General features: G+C 55.6%; 2 protein-coding genes across 3 annotated transcripts; both read right to left on the minus strand.

Annotated features, from left to right (window-relative positions):
- Positions 1 to 2,430: 2,430 nt before the first annotated feature.
- On the minus strand, positions 2,431 to 6,765 carry CPLX3 (complexin 3). 2 transcript variants are annotated; one of them, XM_077122356.1, is made up of 3 exons: positions 6,544 to 6,765; positions 5,281 to 5,368; positions 2,431 to 3,547 (listed from the first exon to the last, which is right to left on the minus strand). In XM_077122356.1, exons 1-3 carry the CDS (start codon positions 6,705 to 6,707, stop codon positions 3,323 to 3,325), a joined length of 477 nt encoding a protein of 158 aa, XP_076978471.1. In that variant the 5' UTR covers positions 6,708 to 6,765; the 3' UTR covers positions 2,431 to 3,322. The 2 variants fall into 2 exon arrangements, 1 of the variants encoding a protein (XP_076978471.1); XR_013160050.1 differs by lacking the exons at positions 2,431 to 3,547; positions 6,544 to 6,765 and adding an exon at positions 3,616 to 3,753 and having other exon boundaries at positions 5,281 to 5,391.
- Positions 6,766 to 7,663: 898 nt separating this feature from the next.
- On the minus strand, positions 7,664 to 19,241 carry LMAN1L (lectin, mannose binding 1 like). The gene is made up of 13 exons (XM_077123778.1): positions 18,969 to 19,241; positions 16,538 to 16,692; positions 16,326 to 16,433; positions 16,179 to 16,237; positions 14,546 to 14,645; positions 14,074 to 14,194; positions 13,172 to 13,227; positions 12,364 to 12,496; positions 11,901 to 12,052; positions 10,808 to 10,875; positions 9,846 to 9,966; positions 9,054 to 9,181; positions 7,664 to 8,002 (listed from the first exon to the last, which is right to left on the minus strand). Exons 1-13 carry the CDS (start codon positions 19,135 to 19,137, stop codon positions 7,852 to 7,854), a joined length of 1,521 nt encoding a protein of 506 aa, XP_076979893.1. The 5' UTR covers positions 19,138 to 19,241; the 3' UTR covers positions 7,664 to 7,851.
- Between the last annotated feature and the right edge of the window lie 367 nt (positions 19,242 to 19,608).

The following is a 19,608-nucleotide window of genomic DNA, read 5'->3' on the forward strand; positions in this document are numbered from 1 at the left end:
CTAATAGGCCAGGGACTGCAGACACATACACAAAAATACTTGAAGTCATGTACGAGCTCAGGGATCCCCATGCAGATATCCATATAGATTCGCACAGACATGCGCGCACACACACACAGCTCTTGTTGAATAAGGCTGAGACAGCTGCAACGCTGCTGCTCCTCCGGGCCCAGCCCACCCTGGCTCCCTTGCGTTTCCCAGGCTGCTAACAGATTCTGACAACAGCCAAGGCTGGCAGGCACTGGGTTAGAGGCAGGCTGGGGGCTCCGTGCACCCCCACCTCCCATTGCCAACTCCCTTCACGTGGAACTCCCTGCTGGTGGAAACAGGGCAGGACCTCCCAGCATCACCAGGACCAAACGTCAGCTGGACCAACAGTGCCCGCAGTCCGGGCTCAGCGAATCAACTCCCCCCAGATATCCCCAGTGCCTGCTTGGGGCCTTGTGTCTGACGAAAGACCATCTGGCTGTTGGGGGAAGGGGAGGCTCTCCATACTCCAAACCCAGCTCCCTGGTTGCCCTCCCCAGCTCCTCCCTGGGGGCCAACTGGCCTCAGGGAAATCATATGTTCCCTCTGCGCCCCACCTCCCCATAGGAACTGGGCTTGAGCTGTCCATGGGTGGGTAGAAGGCAGGCGAAGGGCACTGGAGACTTCTCGGGCAGGGCCAGGGCTGGCCATCCATCTTCCTGAAATCCCCAGTATTACTGAGACAGTACTACTTGAGGGGGAGGGCCGGGTAGCAGCCTTCCGTTTCCTAAAAGTGTGGGGTGGTATCAAAGGGGCTCTGTCATCACTGTCAACATTTCCTATAAAAGGAGAAGAGGAAAGAACAGGAGACAGGGAGGGAGAGGGACTAGAGTTAAGTGTCCCGATTCAGGACCAGCCTGGAAGCCATCCAAAGACTTTGTCCAGAGAGGGAGAGGCCGGACAAGGTCAGCAAGCCTGGCGAGCCCTCAGCCTGCCCTCCTTGTCCATCTCACCTGGGCCCCAGAGCTAGCTCCTTCTGCCCCAGAGCTGGCTCCCCCCCCCCCCCCCCCCCCCCCCCCCGTTCCAGGGATCATCCAGACAGGTCAGGGACTTCTTGAGGTTTCTAGGCTGCGAGGTGGGGGGAGAGGGATCCCAGCCTCCCTCCTACTCCCTGACCCCAGGCTCCAGCCAGCACCTTTTTGTGAGGGTTTGGTGAGTGCTGAGCCTGCCCCTGCACTGCAGTTGCCTCAACACCGGTCTCGCCTGCCTCTTTCCACTCCGCCCTGCAAACCACTGAAGGGGAAGGGGTCTGTCCAGTCCCATTAGGTAGAAGGCCCCTAGAGGGTAGAGTGCTGACGTGGGTCTGACTGCTGATGTGACTGAGGAGGCCCATAACGCAACCCCCGCCCCCCGCCCCGCCTCGTCAAGGTCTCTTGCAGCTCCAAAAAGGTCAGGAGGGATTTTTGTCCAATGGCTGATGGTCCTTTTTTGGGGGCAGCCTAAGAGCAGCCCAGAGGCAGAGGCCCCTTTCCAGCGATGCTCAGGAGCGCAGGACCCAGCATGCCAGCCACAGCAATGCCGCCTGCTCTGGGGACTGTGTCCCTGTCTGTCTTTACCCTCCTGATCCCACACCTTCTCTTTCTGACCCCTCTTCCACCTTCTCCCACCCCACCCCCCAACATTACCTACTGGGTAGGTTTTGAATGCCTTTTTCTTATTTTACAAAGGAGCCCTAGTGGAAAGTTTGCCCCTGAAACCAAACTTCAGATGGTGAGTCTTGGCTGGCTTCCCACAGGTCAGTGCCTCAGCAGCAGCTGGGGCCCCAGGGCTGGAGGGAGAACACCTGGACTGGGCCTCTGGCACTTTTTTTCCCACCCAGCCTCCTGGGTGGCCCCGCTTGAAGAGCCTATTTCTTGGTTTCCTGGGTTCTCCAGCAGGTGAACAGGATGAGACTTCGGACCTTCATTTTCCCGGGGAAAAAAACACAGGCCCAGAGAGGGAAAGGGACCTACCTATTCAAAATCACACAGCTCCATCTCCAAGGTGAGAAGGAAATATAGACACAGGTGCCAGAAACAGCCATGGCTGAGCAGCAGACCCTCTTGTGATAACATCTCCCCCAGGCGCGTTCCCATCCAGTTGGCTGCCACATCCATCTCAAAGCCCTTATCTGTTTCATTTGGGTCTAGGCTGGACCACCTAGATCTGGTGCTCAGTCAGTGCGGTGACCCCACCCCTCCCCAGGGCCTTGGGAAAGTAGAGCTTGAACATCTCAGAGTCTGGTGCTCCTGGGCAGGTCCCACAGAAGACATTTCCTCTCCTAGTGCTGGATTTCTCCTCATACCTATGAAGCTGTGGGTGAGGAGGTAAAGAACACCCCTCCAAGAGCAAGGTTGGGGGTTTGGGGTACAGAAGACTCCTGGAGGTCAATAAGAAGTGGGAGGATAGACTTGTCATTTGGAGTTTTTATTTTTTACTGAGCTAGAAGAAGTGATCTCAGTCATGAAATCCAGAGAAAATTCTACAGGAACAGAACAGAAATGGGCTGGGCTGCAGGCCCAGAGAAGGCCTGGAGCTGCATGGCTGCTGTTCAGTGCCAGCTTCAGCCTTGGCACTCGGCCCCTCACACAGCATTGCTCAGCTCCCAAGAGCCAGAGCCCACAGTTGAAGCATTAGCTGCCCAAGGAGGCTTGAGGCTGTGGCTGCAGCTTCTGCCTTGCCTGAGAAAAGGACTGGGTTGGCTCCAAAGGGCAGGGAGGCCAAGCTAGGAGTCTTAGAAGTCACCTGTATGTCCCCATTTTACAGATGATGAAATGAGGCCCAGGTGGCTTTCAAGGATGGTAAAGTTGGAGACTTGAACTCAGGCCTCCTGTTTGCTGTGGGTCTGTGTCTACCCAAAGCCACCAGTGAGGGTATTTGAATGTTGGTATCTAGAGAGGCTGGGCACCCAGGGGAGCTGGCCTGTGTGTCTGTGTGTGCCAGGATTTGTCTGTGGCTTACGTCTCTCTGCACATCCCAAAGTTTTTGTACCTCTCTATGTATCTTTCTGTGGTGCTCCTGTGTGCAGACATTTGGAACCGTGGCGAGAATGGGATGGGGGTTTTTCTACAACCTTGGAAGGTCTCCTCAGGCTGAGTAGGGAAGTGGCTCCTAGGAGGGCAAGTGAAGAATAAAGACTTAGTTCTCACTGGAGAGGGAGAGATCAGAAGACAGGATTGGGACAAGGGTGAGAAGGGTCCTGGAGCCCAGGTAGGTCGAGGGAAATAAAGCCCATGATGGCGTGTCGATCTCTGGAAGTTGAGCTCATGTGGGCCCATTCCTGCAGTCACCCCACTGGGCAACCCATGGAAGGTTGTCACATGATGTGGCACTTTTCAGCTGACTGCTTGAGGTCCCCCAATGTGGCCTGGGCCTTGTCCTTGAGTGAACTGAGGTCCAAGCCAGGGAGGCTGGTCAGCTGCCCAAGAACAGAGGCCCTTTCCTCCTCCTCCTCAGTGTCCTCCTCAATCATCTTGGCCAGCTCTCGGGGCAGTTCCACGTCTCCACCTGCCATCTGGATCTGGCTCTCATCTGTCTCGTTCTGAAGGGAAGAGGGGAGGGGCACAAGGTGGTGTTGAGGGGGTTGGGAGAAGGCCTAGACTGAATTCCAGGCCCCTGGATTCTTGAGCCCTCGGTGCTCACCACCACATCCCAGAATTAAGCATTTGACACTTGGCGCATGGAGATCTTGCACTTTTATACCTTGTGCTTTTATACCACCTTACTTCACTCTGAGATGCTGAAGGACTAGCATGGTGAGGAAAGATAAAATGAAAATACCTGTAAGTCACACACACATAGTCAGCTATGCATATACTATTTATCTTTAATTACACTGCAGGATGTAACCAATAATAGTGATGGGTTCGTTCCATTTATCAAATGGCAGAACCCATCTGCCTTTCATTGACTGGGTGCTTTTAATTCTCACAATAACACTGTGAGGCAGATATCTCCATTATTCAAATAAGGAAATTGAAGCTCAGATCATTAAGTAAGTAACTTGCCCCAGATCACTCAATTAGGAAACAGGGAAGCTGAATTTAAACCCATGTCACTGATTCTAAAATCTGTGCTGTCTTCGTACAGCGCCTTCTTATGGTTATTGTACCCTCCTGTCTCTCTCTGCAGGGCTCTGCGGCTTTCCAGCTTTGTGTTTACTCAGCTGCATGCAAGTCTATCTTCTTTTACTGAACTAGGAGGGTCCCAGTGACAGGAGTTGTGTCTCTTACATGTTTAGAACAAGTATTTAGGAATGACTCTGCTCCTACCTGGGTATAACTCCACAACTTTTCAAAAAGGAAGGCTTTGGGGACCTATTTTCCCTCTTGAGAAACTTCCAAAAAGACTGTTAATCTGAGAAGCCAGGGGCTCAGTAAACATCTCCTGAATGAATGAATGTAATGTCCACGTATCTGATCTCTCAATTCAAGTGGAAGATCAAGGTTAAGAGTGCTGTATCACTATATCTCTGTTTCCCCTCAGAGATCTCTGCGCACAACTTGTGCTTCAGTTTTCCTCCTTGTGCAATGAGAGTAGAACACTCACAAGCCCACCCCTTGCTGCAGGGCCAAGCAGAGCATGGGAGCAGGGGTCTCCTGTGGCATCATCACTGACTGCTTGACCAATAAAGGGAATACTTTGCTCTCTACAAGCAGATTCTATATCCTGGTAAGCAGTCTTGGGATTTGGAACAAACATAGGCTCAATATTCACAGGCTTGAACTTCTACCCCAACTCCATCATTTGCTGGCTGAATCACCTTAGCCAAGTCCCTTAATCTCTCTGATTCTTAGTTTCCTTATTAGTAGATGAGTTGCAATGTTCTTGGGGCATTAGGTGAGGGAGTGAAGGTCAAGTACCTGACACCCAGTGTGCTGCATCCTCTGCCCCCCATTTCCCATGTGTTCACAAGCTCCAGGAGCATTCACTATTCCCTACAGTAAAATCTACTGCCCTTGTACTGCCTTCTGCCTCCTCTTCAGGTCCTCTGCCCACTTTCCTGGGCCTGACCCATGAAGGCATCAAAGAGAAGGGACCTGGCCTGGCTCCAGACACACAAACTTGATCAGTTCCCAGAGAGCTGGCTTCCTCTTGGACCCATTGGCAGGTGCTGGTTAACCATGAGTGAGCGAGGCCTAAAGGAGCGAACCATGCACCCTGAGAGCCTTTCCGAGTTAGAACTGCAGCATCCAGAGCAAGGTGAAGGAATCCTAAGTCCAGAGCCCAGAGTCCAGAGTCCAGGATATACCCCGCAGCCCAGGCCCCGCTTACCTTGGGTAGCCGGTATTTGTCTCGGAAGTGGCTCCGCAGTGTGGCCCGCTCTGCCTTCCTCTGGGCGAACTGCGCATCCCGCTCCATCCTGCCAGGGCACCGGGGGGGTGGGGTGGGGTGGGGGATGGGGGCAGAGTCATCGCAAGAGCAGGGAGAAGGGGCAAGAGCTGCAAGGAAGTGCGGGAGGGGTCTCTGCATATAGACCCCTGGGCTGGATGTTTCCATAACAATGGCCTATGTGTGAGGAGGGCGCCCACCCCTCCCTGGCGGGCTGGATTAGTTGTTGCCTCCTTTCACCTATCACAATGCCCTATGTAGTCCTTGCACCTGTCGCTGGATGGAGCTGGCAGGGCTGGACATCAGTCTGTCTAGCTCTTTCTGCGGACCCTAATATGTGTTCCGGGCAATCTCCAACTCCGCCCATCATTTCCCATCCCTGACAGGGGGAAGCAGTGTGTGGGAAAGTAATGGGGACAGACTTGGTTTCACTTCACTACCTCTTTCAGTATGTCCTTGGGTAAGTCACTCAGTTTTCTCTTCTGTAAAATGGGGCAATATTTCCCAACTCCCCAACACTGTTGTGAGGATTAAGTGAAATATTGATAGTGCTGTGTTATAATGGCCAGGGGCTATGATGAGTTGTTCACATGCATTAACTCATTTAATCTTCATAATAAATATGGAAGGTATGTACATTATGATTACCATCCCCATTTTACAAAGAGGAAGCAGAGCTACAGAGAGGTCAACTTGACTAATCACCCAGCCAAGAAGAAGCAAAGCCAGGATCCGAAAACAAGGCCTCTAGCTCCAGAGCGTAGCCTGTACCTCCACTCTGGCTACTTCTGTGTCCCAGCACTGCTGGCTCCCAAAAAGGCTCACTACCTATTAGTGCCCCTTTCAGGATCTGTCTGTGTGACTGCGAGCACCCCTCAGCTACACCTCTTTTCTCAGAGCCCCAGCTGGAAGATCCAGGCGGCTGGTACCAGAGCGGATTAAGGGATTACTTGTTTCATCAGAAATGCACGTGCCCCCAGCCTCCCACCCCGCGCCCCTGTTGTCCCCCACTCCCCACCCCCTCTAAGAAGCTGGGGTCAAGTCCTAGGTTTGAGATGGGATGGCACTGAGGGCAGCCTAGAGGGCACATCTCAGTCTCCTACCACTTCTAGGAAAGGAGGGGAGGGGGGCTTGGACCTGAGGCTAGAAGGGGCGGGATGGGCAGCTGGAGGGGGGTCTTTGGGGCCGGGAAGAGACCCCACTCACTTGTCTTCCACCAGTTGCTTCTGATACTCTTCGTACTCCTCTCGGCTCATGCCTTGTGCTTCTGCCGCCGACTTTTCCCCGTCCCCTTTGTCCTCGCCGCCCCCCAGGCTCCCGGTAAGGTTCTTCAGCTGGCCGCCCACCATGGTTTTCACCATGAATGCCATGGTCTTCGTCAGCCTGGGCACCGGTCTCCAGGTACCACGCGCCGGGCCCCGGCACGTCCGCGCCTACTTCAGCACCAGATCTCGCGGACAGCTCCCGCCGCCCGCCTGCGCCCAACGCTCTGCGCCGGCCTCCGCCGGTGCGGGCCCGCCCCCACCTCCCCAAAGCCCTCCTCACGGGGGGCGGGGGGCATGCACGGGGCTGAGGAGGCTGCACCACGTGCCCGTTCCCCACTCCCGCCTCCCCCACGTGCTTCCTTCAACGCCAAGCTCCGCCGGGCACTGCTGACAGCAGATTAGGGCTTGTGGGGGGTAGGGTCGCTTCCCAGGGGAAGGGGCTGCGCTAATACACGCCCGGAACCCTGCCTCCTACCCTGCCCCTACTTCCTTCTCTCAGGGATTGTTGATGGCCAGGATTTCAGGTGGGAGGTCTGAGTAGTACCAAGAGGGCAAGGATTTTGGGACCCCTAGCTCTCTACCCCATCCTTCCCCTTAACCCGCAGCCCCCAAAACTGACCAAAGAACTTGACACTGGGAAAAGGGAAGGGAGATTCCAGACGGGGATTCCCAGTTATGACTCTGACAGCTCATGCTCTGGGGGTTGTCGGTCTGTCCTGCTAACCCCTGGAGTTGCAGGGGAGTGGGGAAGGAGAGAATTGCTAACGGTGATGTTGGTGAGCCAGGGAAAGGCACCTAAAGATATCACTCCCTGTTCTGGGTAACTGTGGGGACAGAATTATACTTAGCTCTCCCCTGCCCCGCCCCCACCCCTGCACAGTCCTCTACCCGTCCATAGTCCAGAGCTCAAACCCTATGGAATATCTGGTCTGTTGGAGGGCAAACGTGCCCTTGACCTCCTTGCCAGCTTGGAGCGCATTCTCGGCCATCTATCCAAGGGAGGTTGGAAAACTTCAGAGAGATTCAGGCAAAGCTAGAAGGTAAATGATCACATCAAAGCATGGGGAAAGGAAATCTACCTTTAATGGGGTGGGAGCTAATTACCCAAAAGCTATGCTGTAGGTAGGAGTTGGGTGCCCAGAGAGAGAGAGAGGAATAGAAGTCACTTTGACACTTTGAAGACACAGCTGGGCAAGCCCTCTGTCCTGCAGGCATGAGAAATGGACATTTCCCTGGACTTTGAGGTGAGTCATGCATGCATGCTGGGGGTGTGGGGTTGCCTCTTCAGGGCACCCAGGGCACCCAGGGCACCCAGGGCACTGGAGACTTGTGATGCAGGACTCACAGGAAGGCTGCCTGCAAACAAACACTCCTGAAAGCTCTTGTCCCGCTCCTGCCGCCTGCCAGGGAGAGAAGAAGGTTTCTCAAGCCTCTCCTTTTTGGGCCCTTGAGACCAGACCTCCCACACTCACCTCCCACACTCATGCCCCAAAGCCCTCCTCTGGGACCTTGTCTGGCCCCCTTGGACGGCCACATCAGGTCCACATTCAAAGCCTGCCGAGGTTGATCCAGTTTTCTTGTCTACTGCACTCCTCATCACATGAGTCTGGTGTCGTCATTTCTATCTCCAAGCCTTGGCTGTTCTCCACACCTGGAAAGCTGTCCCCCTCCTACCGTCCTACTCTGCCTTTATATCTCAGCCTACTTCTCTCCTCCTGTAGGATACCCCCTAGCCCACACTGATTTTTCTAGTGTCTTGAAATTCCACCAACAAAGACTGTCAGTCTGTTTCTGAGGTCTTTAGCATACCCCACATCTCTAAATGCTTCATCCATTTAACAAACACCCACCAAGCCAAAATGGGTATCTCCTCTACCTTTTTAATTTTTTTTGCCCAATTTTATATTCTGGTCTTACCTTTTGCCCCATGGCACTGAACTTTCTACTTTTTCTCCAAAATCCTATGCTTTTTTTTCATGCTTCCATGCCTGTTCTCAGGCTGTTCCCTCTGCATCGGTGCCTTTGCCTAGCTTGCCAGCTGGAGAACTCCCAGTCACCCTTGAAGACACATCCCAAACATCCCTTCCAGGTCAATTCTCTGATGTCCCTAAGTTGGATCAAGTGCCTTTCCCTGCTCTCCAAAAGCCCCTCAGCTTCCTGCCATCATGGCACTGACTATGAGGGTGTGGCTGTCAGTTACTTGTTGACTTCTCAAACTAGAGCGTAAGCTTTGTCCTCACAAAGGCCCAGATGGGGCTGGGGGCTTAGCAGGTGTTCAGTAGTGCCTGCTGGAAAAATGGGTCTTTGCCTGGGCTGTGCTGCTAGCAAGCTGGTGAACCAGGCAGGTCTTCTCTGGACATTGGTGCCCCTCTCTCGGGAATGGCTATGGTCCTGTTCAGATCCAAGAAATGTTGGGTTGGTATGGGAAACCCTGCCCAGGGGAAGGCCCACCTGAGGTTTACATAGCAGAAGAAGCCTACAGTTTGCATGAAGAGGAAAAACAGGAAGATGCCAGGCCGCAGACACGAGGAGGCCCCTAAGGACCGACCAGGTTGGCGGGGAGTTTTGGCTGCCGCTTTCTGAAAGGGAGGGTTTAAGGTCCTGGCTCAGCTTCTTTGCGAGCAGGAGGGAGGAGATCCTGGAATCTGGGCTGGGTGTGGCTCTGTTTCTTTCCCCAGGCTTGGGGCACCCTGGCTCTCATCCAGGGAACTTGGAGAGGGGGCAGAGTACAAAGCTGCCTCCCCCGCCCTAGCTCCCATGGCTCCATCTGTGGGAACAGCAGGGAAGGCCTGGGGCCTGGGATTGTCAGGGAGCTGATGGCTCAAGAGAGGAGAGGGGGTGGCTGGAGAGCAAAAGACAGGGTGAGGGTGAGCAAGGGAAAGAATAAGATGGTACAGGAATAGGGGGAAAAGATGGCTTTACCACTGAGTTCTAAGTGGTTTGAGTACAGTCCCCCCCCACTTCATTTTTGGTCACTAAGAGGGTTGGACCAAGTGGTCTCCCTGGACTCTGGAACTCTCCAGAGAGCAGACAGGGCAGTGAGAAGGTCACATTTGTGTTCTTGTGTGTCTATGTGTGTGTGAGTGTACATGCACACACAAATCCACAGTTGTGCCTGCCAGGGGTCTCAGGAGGGGGAGACAAAGAGCAAAAGGTGCCTGGGCCTGCAGAAGTGCTGAATAAAGGGTGGCTGAGGCCAAGCCTCAGGGATGGGGACCCCCCACCCCCCGCCACCACCACCACCGAGCTCCGAAGATCCTTGTGCAGGAGGCCGAGGATCTGGTCCAGCTCCGAGAAGTGATGCTGGGTGCCCACGGGCAGGTAGAAGACCTGGGCTCCTGAGGCCATGCGTGTAGCTGCTTCCCTAGGTGGGGAAGGGGACCAAGGAAAATGATTCATTGACCCTTCTGAATGTACCCAATCACTTAGCCATTTCTCACCATCCCCACGGCAGCACATGGGTGGGGAACAGGCCCCATCCTTTCTAGGGATTAGGTTTCCCCCACCACCAGATTATCTCACTGGATCCTGGTACAGCTTCATCTCAGAGAAGGGTCTCCCTAAAGCTGCCTGTCTCAAATCCATGTTCCTCTGGGCTCTGCCTTCCACCCCCAGCCCTCTGGGAATCTAGCTCCTTCCCATCTTCCTTCATACTGTCCCCAGACATCCGCGCGCGCGCGTGCAGGGGTGGGCCCTAGCCACAGTATTTAGCTCAAAGCCTCCCTCTTCCATGGCATCAAAGGATCTCCCTTGAATGCTGGAAAATTGGGGAGGGGGGGTAGCCAAGGAAAATCCGGGACTGCCTCCTGCAACTGGACATGATCTTGGTTGTCCTTCCTACAAGAAGCCTCATCAAAATTTTCCCTCCTCCCAGGAGCTGTCACTAAAGCAAGGCTCAGATTTACTAATCCTCCCTGGGGTGGGAATGACTGACAGAGGCCTTCATGAGATGCTCCTCCCAGGGAGACTGGCTTCTGAAATAGGATTTCCAAAACTTTTAAACTTGATTCAGTTAAATTCAGGTCATCTCAACAACCTAAGCAGCCCCCAATCCCTCCCTACGAGCCAGACCTTGTGCTCAGTGCTCGGGAAATAATTAAAGGAATAACAGGCTAATGAAGGGACTTCAGACAGATAAGCAAGTTGGTGTAGGAGGACTTCTCTTCCCTCCACCCCAGGACCCCTTCCTTGCCCTGTGCCCTCACCTCATCTCTTGCAGATCCTGGAGCAGTACCTGCTGCCCGCGGAGCAGAGCGCTGACCTTGGCCAAGTCCTGTAGAATGACCAGTGTCTTCTCTCGGGGCCCAGGAATCAGCCCCTCTCACCTCAGATCCACCTTTCCCAGGAACACTGCAGCCCCCACCCTTCCCCAGAAACCTTACCAGATTATTGCCTGGGGCTTCTTCATTTTGGACCCGTTGAGTTTATTTGATCCCTGTCCATCCAGGCTCTTGGGTTCCCCTGCTCTCAAACCCTTCTCCCTAAGGGAGGTCGATTTTCCCCCAACGGTGTCCATTCCTGGACTTTCTCAAAAGTCCTTCCCTTTCTAAAAGTGGTTCTGCCCCCTGAAGGAGACAATGGCCCCACTCAATCCACTCAATCCTCCTTCTTCCAAGGTACAACCCAAGCTGGGAGCCAGTGCTAGTATACTCCCAAGGCTTGGGCCCCCACCACTAAGTCCCCACTTCAGCAGCCAATCCTAAACTGTTCTGGTTTTAGGACATGAGATTAAAATCTGGATCTGTCAGAGCCCAGCAAAGCCTACAAGAGCCTTTCCTTCCCCTCCCCAGCACCTCACACCCTGTCTGGGTTCGCCTCTCAGGCCCCCCCAACTGGGCACCATGGGACATGCCTCCCTGGGGGAGGAGTCAAGATGGTAGTGGAGCGGAAATAAAGAGTCTGGTGCATCTGAGCATTAAGCAAGCCATATGCAAATCACATGCGAAGCTACAAGCAAATTAGCACCCAGACTATTTCTGTCATTCGTCTATAGACCAAAGTCCAAGTACCTGGCATCTTCTCTCCCCAAGCTCAGCCACATGGCTCTTTGGGCATTTGTTTGTGCAGAAATGCTCCACCACACTCTCCTACCCAGCTCCCAACCCCATCCTGTGCCCGGCAGCATTTCGTGCTTGCCCTCCTTCCCCTCCAGGCCTTGGTGGGGTGCAGCTCCTGAGGGTAGCACCTCTTTCTCTGTTTGGAAGGAGAGAGCCTGCTGGGGCCATCGGACCCAATGCCTAGGAGCTCAGCCTCCCCAGGCCTGCAGGAGGAGCCTTGGTTGTCATAGAAGTCGCTCACCCAGATTCCCTCAGGTCTGGCCTGGCCTGGGGACCCCAGCTGCTGCTTCCATTGCCTCTCAGCCTGGGCCAACTGTTCGGAGAGACCCTGGAGAGCCTGCAGGATCTGGCTGTGTCTGCCCAGCATCAACTCCAGATCAAAGAGTCTTTCGCCTGGGGAAAGAGGCAGAGCTGGGATGGGCAGCCAGTTGGGCTAGGGCAATGGATCCAGTCTTTGGGGGCTCTTTGCAGTGGGAGACAGGAAGGGCATGAGTGGCTTCTGCTTCCAAGCCCCTCACCTGGAAAGATGTGCCTGGGTGTTGAAGTGGGGATAGGACAGAACACCTGGGCCCAGGTCTCACCTAGTAGTGATCTCTGCAGACTTCTGTCACCCCACTGGTTAAAGGACTCCTGGTTCTAAAGGAGGAGGGTCCTATGACTCTTATATGGGTCCTTCCCTGCCTGTTTGCTCCCCAGATCCCTACCCCCTTCATGGGCTTCAGAGTCCGATTTTGGAAGTTTGTCTCTCCTTGTGTCCAGGGCCAGCCTTGCCCTCAGCTCTTCCAGCTGCCCTGCCAGACGGAGCTCCTCCAACTCCAGAAAGGGCTGGGGGGGAGCCTGGAGGAGGAAGACAAACACTCAGACCCAAAGCCCATGGGAGATCTGGGGGCCAGGGGAGCCTTCCCCAGGACTTTCCATGAGCCCACTCTTCCTCCCGGACAAAACCCAAGCGTTCACCCTAAACAGGGAGAGCCCTCATCTCTCCTTCAGTTCAGCCCTTTGAGCCCTGCCACCACTGCTGATCCCCACACCCTTCCCTCCCCACTGTGATCCAGGCCCCAGCCTGTTTGCTCAGGCCTCGGCTTTGTATATGCTGTTCTTCTGCTAAGCCAACCCCTTCTGCACCTTCAAATTCACCTCCTCCAGGCAGCCTTCTCGATTCTACCTGGCTTGGTTAGAACCCCTCCGCTGTGCTCCCACATTTCCCCTGTGCCTTTCAGCACCCAGTACTGATCTGGGTTGTAAAGTAACAGTCTGGCTCCAACCATCCTAGAAGGTGCTTGAGGACAGGGCCTGGCTCTGGGCCACCTCCAGCCCCAAACACTGCCCAGCACAAGGCCTGGCCTGAGCAGAGCTCAGAGAATAGGTGGGGATGAGGGATGGAATGACAGGTCCATGGGTACCATGGCCTGAGTGTGTAGAGGTTAGGAGAAGCATTGGGGAATGCAAAGGGTCCCTGGGTTGCCTCTCCCCCAGCCCTTCCCCCAAAATCAGGTCTGGGATTGGCATCACCTCTGGACCTGGCTCGCTCAGACTGAAGGTCAGGAAGGACAGGACATCATGGTCATCTGGGAGGGATTGCAGAATGGAGAAGGGGCAGTAAGACCCTCCATCCAATAGCCCCTTCATTCAGTCCTCACCACTGCCCCCCCCCACCAGCCTCATCATACCCCAGGGAGGCAAGACAGCTGGGTGACCTTGATAGCTTCTCTAACCCTTGTCTTGCTCACTTCCAAGAGAAGGTGTGAAGATCAGACAAGCAAATGGGTGGGCTGTGCGAGTTGACTCCCACACACAGCCAGATGGGGGAAAACTGGACCACCCCAAAATATCCTGTGCTCGAGCTGTGATAGCAGACTCTGTGATGCCTGCAGGCCCCCAGAGCGTGCTGTCACCAGTGGAGGCAGCCACGCAGTGGCCACCTCTCCTGTTGGTGGCCACCTCTCCTGTTGGTGGCTCTCACCATGTCACTCTTCCTCAGAAACTGTCCATGGCTCCCCAGTGTCCAGAGTGTAAAGACCAAAGTCCTGGCTGTCAAGGATGCCCACCTTCTTCTGCAACCTGCTTCCCAGCTGCAGGCCCCTCCACGGGCTCCCAATTGTATTGCATCCCTTGCTCTATTTCCTAATCAGTCCTTGCCTCGTCCACCTGCCACTACTCTCAGCTAGGGGCAATTAAAGAGCCAACACTGGAGCAAAAACTTCTATCTCATTTAAGACTTTTAATAGCCTTGTCAGGAAGATGTAACTTTCCCCCACGGTAAAAAAAACTTTCCCCCAGAGGGCACTGTGACTTGCCCAGGTCACACGGTGAGGAAATGTGTGACCCCATACCCCTGGCCCCTGAGAAGGTGTGCTCAGGAGGGTACATCTGGCACCACCTCTCTGCTCCTTCCCTTGCAGCGGGACCCTCACCTGCCAGGGTGCTGGTGGCTGCTGAGATTCCAAAGAAACCTCCAGGGGCCAAGAGCAAAGGTCCCACATCGACGCAGACCTCTTCCCGGTCACTGGGAGTGAAGCCACTGTTCAAGGATACCTGAGGGGCACAGATGGCATGAGTCCCCAGAGATAGAGCCCCACCTCTCCCCTGTCCCTAACAAGGGCACTGCCCTCACCTCTGACTCACTGTGTCCCCTGGCCCTGAAGGAGGATCTCAGGTCAGCTCTAATGAGGATGTGCTATGCACACGTGCTAGGAGGACAGCCCATGTGGGTGTTGACCCGTGTGTGTCAGTGATCCTGCACGGTGTGTGTATGCCAGGGATGCTGTGTCACAGGCCCAAGTCCGTCAGGGCCATGGGCACTCACATGCAGCAACTCTAACTTAGAGACCCTGTCATCTGCCCTTGCCACCTGGAAGATGCACAAAAGCAGGAGGGGAGACTCACGCGCAGCCTCTGCCCCCAGTAGGTGATCCGAACTCTGACTGGGTATGGTCGATTGCGGAAGTCGCGGTGGCAGGAGCCCAGCACCTGGTTGGCTGTGTCCCTGTGGATACTCGGAATCCAGCTGGGCCACACAGGACCCAAGGCCTGCCCAGTGGGGGTGGTCCCAGCGGCTGCTGTGCCAGACCTGCAGTGCCACCCCCTCCCCGCTGGGTGACCCAGTACAGGATGTGTCTCCTGTGGTCTAGCTCGAGTCTCTCCTGCTGTAGACTACTTCCTCAGCAGAAGAGAGAGGAGCAGAAAAGCAAGTCCTGCTTGGCACAGGGGTGGGGTCTGGAGCTTACAGAAGAACTAGGGCGGGGCCTCCCTCTGGCCCTTCCACTTGGGGGCAAAGGCCTGGACCAATGCTGGGGCTTCCACCCCCCCATCGGCCAGGCCGACTGCCTCATCCCACTGTTCTCCCTCCTTCCCTCCTCTTCCTTTAGGCTCCAACTTCCCTGCCTTTAGATGGGGCGCCTTGCTCCTCTCTCCCTTCTGTCAAGGGCTCAGCCTGAAGCAGGCCAGACTCAGGCCAGACAACAGGAGACACACCCCAGCGGCCAAGGACAGTAAGGCCAGTTGCCCTTCCCCATGGGGGTGGTTCAGCAGGCTCTGGGGAGCTAGGAGAGGACTGGTGAGCGTGTGAAGTCCTGAGATTCGCTGGGCACGCAGGACACTGCAGGCAGCTCACCCTGGAGCATCTGTCCCTGCCGCCTTCAGCCAAGAGGGAGGCAGCACCCAGCCAGCTCCAGAGCAGACGATCGGGTTTGCACTGAGTGACCTTGGGCAAGCTACCTCATCTCTCCAAACCCATTTCCCCATCAGGAAAATGAGGTTAATAATTGAAACGACCTCATAACATCATTATGAGGGTTAAATGAGACAATGAATGCACAGGGCTTGGCGCTGAGCCTGGCATACAGTAAGCCCAGCTCCATAAATGTTAGCAATTATCCTAATTGTTATGAGCAGAGGGATGTTTGCTGAGAGACATTGACAAACTGGCCTAGCCACTGAGGAGGCAGCAGGGCTGGGAGGGGTGAGGGGCCATGTCATCTGGAGAAGGGAAGGTGCTGGCAGGCAGGCAGCCGGTGCAGGGGGAGGGCGTGGACTCTGGACAATTATGTCCGGCCTCGAACCTCAGCTCTGCACACGGTTGTGGGACCTTGGGCAAGTCACCTCACTTCTCTGGGCCTCTATATCCTCACCTGTAAATGAGGATGGGCAATTCCCATTTATTAAGGGGTGATGGCGATTAATTGAGAAAATGCGAGTAAAAACATTCAGCACAGGACCCCAGTCTCCAGCATTTTACGTCCTCCGCTGACCTGGGGTTCTTGGGCCAAATGAACTGAGGACTCAGTGGGGCAGTTCCAGAAAATAGCGAGTAAATTCAGGGCCTGGGCCACAGGGGCACGGCCGAGGATGAGTGAGAGGGAGTTCCTGGGGGTTAGCCATCAGCTCAGTGTGTGAGCCCAGAAGCGTGGTGCAGCCTGGGAGGGGTGAGCTCCCAGTCAGGGCTGCAGCACAGGGCGGTGTGTGGCGGTGCTTCCGGCCGAGGCATGGGGATGGAGAAACGGTGCAGACAGATTCTTACCCCAGTGACTCGTCGGGGGCGAGCCCATCACTGGCCAGCACATGGATGGCAGGACTGTTCTGCACGGGAGATGACGAGCAGCCTGAGCCGCGGGCACAGGGCGGAGGGGCGAGGACAGGGGTGGGCAGGCAGGAGACCGCCACTCACCTGGGTTTCCTGGGCTAAGGAGTCGAAGATGATCCCGATGCCGTCCCACGGGGCCAGTCCCCCCAGGATGGAGCCCTCCTGGCCCCTGTCCGGGGTGTACCACACGGCCTGCGGGTCCCCAGCCCCTCAGCTCCGAGGTCCGTGTGGGCCACGGCTCATCACCGTCTTCTCTGACCCACCCCCTCTGCTGGGGCTTGGCAGGGGCCACTCACCATGCCCTGGGCTCCGCGGCGGCCGGGCCCGGTCACCCTCATCTGCATCTCCACCTCCCAGGCGGAGGAGAGGACAGAGGCCCTGCTCCACACGGCGCCGCTCCGGTTCTGCATGGATGGGGCCAGCCGCACCTCCTCCAGGCCCAGGATGCTGTCTGGGGGCCACAGCAGCTCAGGGCCCGGGCACCCCTCCACCCCTGGCCCCCAAGTATCCTCTCTCCTTGGTCTGGGCTGGGCTCCGGGGGAGGAAGGAGGTGACACCTAGACCTGCCAATAAATAACTCCGGGCCGGGCGGATGCAGAAGGCAAGTGAAGAAATGGGAACTGGGGCTCAGCAAACTGGAGGGGCCCTTGCCAGGCAAAGGCAAAGGAGTACCAGGTCCAGCCTGGGCGCTTTACCTGCAGTTTCACTTAAACCTCACAAGTCTGCGGGCTCTGCTTTTATAAAACCCCATTTCACAGATGACGCTTGGAAAAGTTAAGACTCTAAGTGGATTGAGACTCGGGTTCATCTGACCCCAAAGTACAAGCTTTTTCCACCAAGGAGAGTTTTCCTGTTCAACACTCTCCATTTCCAGATGAGGAGATTGAGCTCCGTGAGTGAAAAGGACTTGCCTGAGACCACACGACACAGCAGAGCATTTTATAGAGATTTTCCGTGTGGCCGTTCAGTACTGGGAGGGACACTTTAGTGAGGTCAGGTGAGGTCGAGGCTTCCTGCTGGAGGAGACCTAGGGACACTCCAAGGTGAGGGAAGCATGAAAGGTGCAGGGACTGAGCCCTCAGGACAGGGAGGAAAGGGTGAAAGATGGAGTGTGTGTGTAAGGATTATCACTAATGGGAAGAGGGAAGAGGGAACCATCCATGGTGGAAGGGAGGGACAGAGAGAGAAACTGAGGCAGGCACTAAGGGATGGGGGAAGCACACCAGAGGCTCCACCCCAACTGGTTCCCCATTCTCCAGACTGCCAGCCTGGAACCTGGCCTAGGGCCCAGTCTCTGCCAGGACTTCCGGAGACTGCTAATCCAGCCTGTTTGCTCTGCAAAGGCCAGGATGGGGGCAGGGAGACTGAGCTGCAAGGCAAGAAGGCCAGGCTCTTGAGAGCCACCACTGACTCTGAAGTGACTTACAGGAGGCAAGGGCTGTCCAGTGCCTAATTTACACATCCTTCCCAGCTGTGGAGTGTTAGTGGGAATTCTTCCCACCCTGTAGGCTCCCCAAGACTAACTCAGACCCGTGTCCCTGGAGCCTAGGACAGGGCTGGGCACAGAGGGGCATAAGAGGGTGGGAGTCAGATGAAAGAATGAATGAATTAATTAACAGACAAAGAGCAGAGCGCCGGGTGATCTTGGAGAATGTGCATCTGGGACCCCCACATAGTCTACAATGTGACAGACTTTGCAAGTCCCAGAGGCAGGGTCTGGCATACAGTGGGCTTGGCACTGTGAGAAAGCTTCGTTCTGGTCCTTTACTTACCTCATAGGCTGCTTGGGGAGGACAGGCTAAAAGAGCCCCCTGACATGGCCTATCATCTTTAAGGGGCCCCTGGGATATTCTTTGCTGGTCTCAGACAGGAATCATGCTGTGTGTCTGATCTTACATCTCATAGATTAACGCACAACAAGTCTGCTTGCTTTCTTCCCCTTGCCTGCTAAGAGGCTCTGAACAAAATCCCAACACTGGCCGGTGGATGGACCTCACAGCAAATGTTTTGACAATAAGTCACCCCTGAACTCATGCCCCAACCCTAACCCTGGGTTTCATTCTTCTTGCTCACTCCTAATATAAGCTCCTCTCTATCTCCTTGGTCCTTGTAAGTCATCAAAAATCCTTTCTAGAACAAGACCAGGTAAAAGACAGATTCTTTAGAGGTCTGGGTTTGTAAAGCCCCAAACACAGACCTATGGGTCAAGAAGCTTTCATGCCTGCTTTGTCCCCCAAAACAGCCTGGAGAGGGATGGTTCCCTCTCTGGCCAAACAGCCAGATGTGAGGCTACCTCCGTCCCGGTAGCCCCCAGTGTTTGCGGACAACTGCAGGCCTGGCAGGACGGAGCCAAGAGAACGGGGGTTTGTGCTGGTCAAGTTGTCTCGTTTCCTGTGTCTGGGCCTGAGTGTATGAACATGCGTGTGTGTATTCACAGGTCCAAGAGATAGAGGAAGGAGAGGGAGTCCAAAGAGAGGCAAAAGGAGAAGAGAGAAGCCTTAGGGCAGAGAAGGAGAGAGGTGGAGAGGAGAAAATGAGGCTGGTGGGTAGGGGTGGAGCTGTGGTAGACAGAGCCGGAGACTAGCCTGGGAGGGGTCCTGGCCAATCTGGGTGTGGGGCCCCTAGCACAGACCCACTCCCCACCCAGTCACAGCCACCCAGACCTGGTCAGCCCCTCTGACCCTCTGAGGGATACTAGGCACAGCTGTTCACTGTCCCGACCCTCACCTCCGTGATGGCTCCAGAAAGGGATTCCAGCCCCAGGCAATGCCAGTCTCGGTCCTTTGAAGCTGAGCTTGTACTCAAACCTGCGCCTAGGCAGACTGCCCGCCTCGGGGCTGTGGCAGGCCAGCAGGAGAAGGCAGAACAAGGTATGTGGGCCACCAACCTCAGGCATTGTGAAGGGATCTGATCTCCAGGCTCCAAGGTGGATCCGTGGCTGGGAGGCCAGGGAGGGGCTCCTGGGGCTGTCCCAGGCCGGGAGGAGCCGGGGCTGGGCCAGGAGCTGGTTTTTGGCACTGTCCCCTCTCTCCCCACCCCAACACATCCTGTTCCTTCCAGGCCTGACCTAGACCCAGTCCCTCTCTCACCTCCAACCAAAGCTGGGCTGTCCCGTCCTCCTTGCCAGCCTGAGCTCTGCCAGGGCTCCTTGACTCGGCCGTTGTTGCCCTCCCCTGAGTCCCACTGCTGGGGGGGCCACAGGGATGCACAGGGCCAGGCCCCCTCCTTCCACAGCCTTGGCCTCGCCTCCCTTTTGGGGAGACTGGCCTCCACCTCCCGCCTCCTTCCCTGCAGAGGGATGTACCCCAGTGCTCAGCCCCTCCCCATATTCCTCCTCCTCCTCAGCCTCTCCTCTCCACACCATCTC

The sequence above is a fragment of the Tamandua tetradactyla genome, chromosome 12, assembly GCF_023851605.1.
Source record: "Tamandua tetradactyla isolate mTamTet1 chromosome 12, mTamTet1.pri, whole genome shotgun sequence".
NCBI classification, from domain to species: Eukaryota; Metazoa; Chordata; class Mammalia; order Pilosa; family Myrmecophagidae; genus Tamandua; species Tamandua tetradactyla.